This window comes from Etheostoma spectabile, chromosome 19 (genome assembly GCF_008692095.1).
Source record: "Etheostoma spectabile isolate EspeVRDwgs_2016 chromosome 19, UIUC_Espe_1.0, whole genome shotgun sequence".
NCBI lineage: Eukaryota > Metazoa > Chordata > Actinopteri > Perciformes > Percidae > Etheostoma > Etheostoma spectabile.
Genome location: NC_045751.1, coordinates 15,510,386 through 15,516,893, shown reverse-complemented (window position 1 = coordinate 15,516,893; position 6,508 = coordinate 15,510,386). Strand labels below are relative to the sequence as shown.

Genomic DNA, 6,508 nt, shown 5'->3' with positions numbered 1-6,508 from the left:
TATTTGTCAGTTTGAGTGGGCGTGGCAGCATCCTCACTCCTCCAGGCGTCTCTCCCACGTCTCTCGGCGCTCCAAGAAAGAGTCGAGTCTGCAGTTCCACTGGCGCGTCGTCTCCAACATGCTGCGGGTGGCGCCTTGGAACAGACTGCCGCTGACGGCCCGCTGGCTCAAACAGGAGTACAGGATGGACTTTGAGCCCCATCTGCAGCCGCCGCTGCACATCCCTATCGCTTTTGGGAGTGTGAGAGCCAAGAAGAAGAAGCTGCCGCTGCAGTCTGCAGGAGAGGAGGAGGAGGAGGAAGAGGAGGAGGAGACATGCAGGTGTTTTCTCTGTAAAGGGCAGGTCAAGGTAGATTCTCTTTAGATATTAAAAGGGATTTTATTCCGCTCTGTTTTAAGATTTGATGCTCTGTTTATGTACAGGTTGAGGATATTTCCCAACATGTTCAACTATTTCCATTTCAGTAGGAAGGATGTTCATCCATACATAGTTCGGGCACAACAATGTTTTATCCACACAGTACTTCTGTACAGAGTGTCTGGCTATAATGTGCTTTGTCAGATACAGTTGGTGAGCACAGGATTTGGTTTTGTTCTCAGTACTGGTATGATGGCACCAAACCTGGCAACCTCAGTGTGATAGCAAGACATCAGGAAGCTGCACAAAGTCACTGTACCTAACTGTTCCTACATAAATAGTTCCAACACATAACTCCACCAAAAACCACACATTGTAATGATTACATTTGTTTGTATAGCCTACATATTAAACATTTTACCTAAGATTTGAATAAATCAGATTGTTAGGCGTGTACTTTTATGACTTTGGACAGAGCCAGGGCTAGCTGTTTCCCCTTGCGTCCAGTCTTTATGCTAAGCTAGGCACCCTGATTCCAGCTCTGTACTTAATACATATAAATGAGATTGATTTCCATCTGAACGTAACATCTAAGAAAGAAAGCAAATAAGGATTTTCCCATCATGTAGAGCCGTTCTTTTAACAATACTAAAAGTTGATCAGATGTTGCAAGTTAGCATGCCAATGTTTGCTTAGGCTAAATTTGTAACATATAGCATGTTTGGTTGTTAGTTTGCTAATATGCTAACATTAGCATGTTAATATAATGCATAAAGACCAAACTGTAAAAACCAACCGGGGGTCAACTAGCACAAAACACAACATCAAAGCTCACTGACAGCTTAAGTCGAAAAGGTTAATTACATTAAGCTAAAAATAAAATGAGTTCAAATAAAATTACTTTTGTTGGCGCGTAATATAACACCAACTTGGCAAGGCATGTAGCCAAACATTTCCAAACCTTCTGAGTTTTTGTTTCAACTTGAGGTGACATTCATGCGATTATTATTATTATTTTTTCTCCCAGCTGGCAACACATTTTTTAGAGTATTCCGACACCACATGAATACAGCATTGTTATACATTTTATTTGACTTTTGCCTCCCAGGTAAACCATCGCCTGGATCAATGCTTGTCAACTGACTTTCTGTTGGGAGGTAAAATAATGTCAAGTTGTAGGCAGTAATGAGACCTAACAGGCCGTCTTTTCCTCAGGTGTCAGAAAAGCTGAGCTGTTTCCACCCGTCCTGTGGAATGAGCACTCATGTGATTTGCCTCGCTAAACATTTCCTGAAGTCAGAGCCGTCACACCTCCTGCCAGTGGAGGGGGATTGTCCGGCCTGTCGTCGCTCTATGTTATGGGGGAGTCTCGTCCGCCATAAAAACTGCTGCTTCGGAGACCTGGAGGAGATCACACCGTCTGCATCACAGGTTAGAAGATCTACAAATATGTCTGCTTTAGTGCTCCGTATATTTGATATTAGAATATCTTCTGTCTGTGTCCTAAAGATTTTCCCTCCTTTACACATCCTGCAAATTAAAAAGCCTGTTTAGGATTTCAAAGAGAATGACATCCACATTTTCCGTCTGTACTAAAGACCTCAACTCAATATCGATTTTAAGAAATTATGTATTACAAGTGAAGGTAGTTTTTGCTGTACTGATTTTGTTCTCTGATCTCCCACAGAGCCACTGGGCAGATGAACTGCAGATATGAAAGAGTGGAGCCTGCAAACCTCAATTTTTATTTTCTTCTTAATTAACTGTGGTGCCACATGACACAGTCATGCAGAATTATGTAGATGATGTGCGCTCAAAATGCCTTTTTCAAACTGAACAGGAATGTACATTAACTTTATTAAGCTGTTCAGCAGAAATGTGCACAGGTCCAACATCTTTCCAGGAATAACATCCTAAATCATTCATTATCATGTACAGTATGTTTAATATGTGTGCATTGTAACAAATAAAACAAGATTTTGTTGTAGTAGTGATCAATATACTGGTCTGGTAAATCAAGCTAAGGACAGAACCTCATGTAAATAATAAATGCATCTACAGACCTGATATACATTGTGGACCTGCCTTTGAGACACAGTGCAGGTGGTGACTCTGAATCTGGTGAATCTGCCTGCCTGTCATGTTCTGCTTCTTTGTCTGCAGGTACTGGCAGGTGGAGCGGGGAGGGTTGTCTGTGCCTGGCCATCTGGGCGAGGCTCACAGAGGGCATAAAAGACTGCCCTCCCGGGAGTCTCACCCTCTCTCAGCTGGGCCTACTGCATCCATCCACCATTTTGTTCTTTGTTTGGTTTGCTGCACCATACAACACACATCCCACCATACATTCACCCATCCAAACATGGCAAACACAACTGATGTCTTATATACTTACACACCCCACCATTACTCGTTTGTTGAGTTATTAGTCTATTTAGTTAAACTACTTTTTGACTAATTTATCTGTGTGACCTCCCTTTTGTTGCCGGTCTTGAACCGAAGGTAACAAGGTACACAGAAATGGTGCAGTTGGACCAGTTTATGGAAAGAAGGTTGAATAGTAACAGTTTCTCTGTAAGGTAGGTGTGTCAAACTCAATTCCACTAAGAAGCCCACCGGCAAATAAGGATCACATTAAGGACCAGACATTTATAGTTTATTGACATGCTTTTATTTTGAAAAAGCCAAATATCTTTGCTCTTATTTTGTGGGTCTCATATCGCTGTCTCCTTCTACAGTTTCTCTGACACAAAGCCCTTAAAAAGTCAGGAAAAAAGGTCCATAGCCATCAGAGTTTAGCAAATCGAGCAAAAACTAAGATTACAACTTTTAAAAGCAGCTACCACATAAACTGTTTCACAGCCTCAATATTAAAATTCTCTGCCTCTGGGGAATTTTTGGGTCTCAACGTTGGCAAACGTGTCAAAGTCTGTTTCCAGTTTCACATAATTACAGTTTGAAAACAAATTTTCTGTCTTTTTGGTTTTGACAGGCCAAAAGTTACTGTGAACCTAAATTGATACATGGGCCAGATCAAAATTTGAGATGGGCCAGATTTTGCCCGCGGGCCTTGAGTTTGACACTTGTACATTAAGGTATATATGTGTGATGTTCTTTCATCTACAGTCCAGCATTATGGTGCCACACCTCTAAACTCTGTCTATTTAACAAAGAAACAATGGTTAAACTTGGTTACATTAGTTAGCTTTTATTATCCAAACAGTAGTTGTTAGTTGCAGTGACAAAGGAAACAACAGGATAGCGTTATATAGGTAGTGAGTATCATAAAGTAATCAAAAATCTGGATTAAATGTTTTCAGAGAAGCATACATGTGCATCAATTGTAATTTTATGCATTGTCTCTATGCAGTTGTATTATTTATCTTCTGTGATGTTCCTAATTGGATGTTACAGCAAGACTGCGTACCTTTGAAAGAAGAAATAACACTATTTTTTTCTGACAAAAGAAAAGTTGAACTCATAAGCAATATAATTCACCCTTAATAAATTCAGAACACTCAGGGCTTTTGTTACCACAGTCTGTAATGACCAGTAGCGAATGGTGGGTACAGCCCTGACCTGTTTACAGACTTTAGGACTTTTTCTCTTCTAACTGTTACATTACATTCACCATTACTATGTAATTGCCTATTTTGGCCACAGTTTAGCCAAAGTTGCATACTGTAAAGATACTTAATGTTTTTCTGTAAATATTTTAGGTATTTGTCCCTTGTGCCTACTGTAGCATTTTAAAGTAAACATAGGAGTAGGAATACATATACAAACATATCTAATGAGAAAATATGGTAATATGCAAAGTGAGAGAACATAGTAATTATACAAAAAATACTGAAGTTCTTTCTTTAGCTGCATGCATTGATTTTTTTTTATTTATTTTTTTTACGATGTTGCTGCAGTGGAACAAACCATTAACAAAAGGTATTGACGTATTTTTAAGTATTCACCTTTTTAAGTTCCTTATGTTAGGAAATATTTTCATATTTCTACAGCTAGCAGACACAGAGCAACATTACCATTGAGTTGTGTTTGTATTCACGTGAATGAAGTCCAACATTCCCTCTCCTTTCAGCTCTGGTTTGGTCTCCACCACCTCCAGAGAAAAGTATTTGTCAGTTTAGCTGCTAAATGCTCCACTGTGTTCATCAGCTAGTGAGCAGGTTGTGTACAGTGGTAATGATGAGGATAAGAATAACATGGCAGTCCGGAGAACCAAATCAATGAGCTGAGGTGGAACTGCAGAGTTGATAATAAAGCGTGATCAATAGTTGTCTATGTAAGTGGCCTTAAGTTTACACTTGTGCGTTGGTGTGTGCGTGGTTCTCTTTAACCCTTGTGTTGTCCTCGGGTCAAATTGACCCGTTTCAAAGTGTTTTATATCAGAAATATGGATTTCTTTCAACCAAATTGCCCACAAATAACATGAATGAGTCTTTAATTTGGGTGTTTTATTTAATCTTATAGAATTTGAATTTTTTTTTTTTTATTATAATGGTTTCAAAACAGTATCAAGACTACACTTTGACATATACCTATCTGATCCACTCAACATCCTCTGATCTTAACTATTAGTCAAAATTCATAACTTCTGCCTTTTTAACTAAATACAAAGGTATAATTTGATATAAATGAGGTTTGTTTACCATGAATTCCAAGAATAAGTGTAAAACCTATTATTAAACCAGCTCAGGGTTTTTTTTAAATCGCCAAAAGCATGGAAAAAGTGACAAATCAGAAAAAGCGATAAAAACTTTGGAAAAGAACAATTCAATTTAAATTTTTACCTGGAAGGACAAGTTCATGGTTAACGGGAAGACAACACAAGGGTTAAGAGAATAACAGCGCGTGACTAGTGAGTGTTGGGGCGATTGAGAGAGTGTCGTGATTATCTTCGGAGCGAGTCATAGTGCGAGAAACAAAGTGTCTCCCCTGGGCTTTCTGACCATGGTGGGAAATCTGTAGCAGGAAAATGTTACCCTCCCCTTGATTTATTGTTGCATAGAGAAGGAGAACCAAGAAATGAGTTGAGCGAAATTCAACGCTAACAAGCCACGGCCAAGCAACTTGCATTGCCGCAACGTGAAGTTACATTTTTGAGAGGTGCACGTGAGGCTACGGCTTAGGGTCCGGTGTGGGGTTCGTGTCTCTACGTACCTGCAGACATAGCCACCCACGGCGCAGAAGTATGAATCACGCTTAACCCCCCGGGTTTTTCCAATACAACGTTCATATTACACATAGTCATTTGATCCATTGTTGATATAAAAATTATTAGTTTGTTCAGCTTTAAATTTGTGTTTAGCAAAACATCTGTCTTCCAAGCTCGTCCACTTTGTCTCCTTAGCGTTGGGCAGGGGGTGCTTGTACAGTGATCACCGGCTAGGAGGGACAGAAAACAAGAAAAAGACAACATTTCAAGCCATGGAATGGTTGATTAAAAGTCGGCTAAAGGTCCAAATGTTGTGCTTTGCCCTCCATCTTTCTGTTTCTTGTATGGTTGGTACATATTTGGGCATCAGGAGTAAACCCAGTTATCCAGAGAGGACCTCTATGATAGAACCAGATGTGGTTGCAAGATTTGTGACATAACAAGGCAATCTTTGCAGCTGTATTGCTATTTGTTCCAGCTATTGTCAGCATTTACTCACCATTTTGGAAGCTGGTGAGCAGCAGTTGACCACTTTGCAGCTGTAGACAGCCAGAGTGACGGAAATGGCCAACAGAGCAACCTCAATGAGGACACCCTCAGCAAAAAAGTGTGAGTGGGTGCTCTGGTATAGGGATAAGATTAACAAAATAAAGAAACATAAATGTGATGTGCGGCATTACAAGGAGGCTCAAAACAGCAGCTGAACAAGATTAGGCTTTTTTGAGTGCCTCTATCGCTTTCCCGACACTTCCTTCATCTCTTACTCTTCAACTCTGGACTCTTTAAATTAGGGTTAAGTGCTTTCAGTGCTTACATAACTGATATTTCAAAATAAAACAAATTTGAAAGCAAAACTGTAAAGAATTAAAGAGAACTGCTCCTTGTTGGAGCTAAATCCAGCTCCATTCTCAGGGTTCAGTCAATTAGTAGTCTGAATCTCAGATGTTGATGTGTGAATCCTTTTTATTACATAGGATATCCTGAGA

General features: G+C 39.8%; 2 protein-coding genes across 2 annotated transcripts in view; one reads left to right on the top strand and one right to left on the bottom strand.

Annotated features, from left to right (window-relative positions):
• Positions 1–2,289, top strand: part of slx1b (SLX1 homolog B, structure-specific endonuclease subunit) — a 4,537-nt gene extending 2,248 nt beyond the window's left edge. The window contains exons 3-5 of the mRNA XM_032544757.1: positions 11–349; positions 1,574–1,789; positions 2,046–2,289. Coding sequence (XP_032400648.1) covers positions 11–349; positions 1,574–1,789; positions 2,046–2,075 — 585 coding nt within the window. The 3' untranslated portion in view covers positions 2,076–2,289. The remainder of the gene's footprint in view (positions 1–10; positions 350–1,573; positions 1,790–2,045) is intronic.
• Positions 2,290–4,074: 1,785 nt separating this feature from the next.
• The window catches only part of LOC116707432 (uncharacterized), a 7,377-nt gene continuing 4,943 nt past the window's right edge, over positions 4,075–6,508 (bottom strand). Inside the window, exons 6-7 of the mRNA XM_032544758.1 lie at positions 6,022–6,144; positions 4,075–5,752 (exon numbers count right to left, since the gene is read on the bottom strand). Of these exons, the coding sequence (XP_032400649.1) occupies positions 5,714–5,752; positions 6,022–6,144 (162 nt within the window). The 3' untranslated portion in view covers positions 4,075–5,713. The remainder of the gene's footprint in view (positions 5,753–6,021; positions 6,145–6,508) is intronic.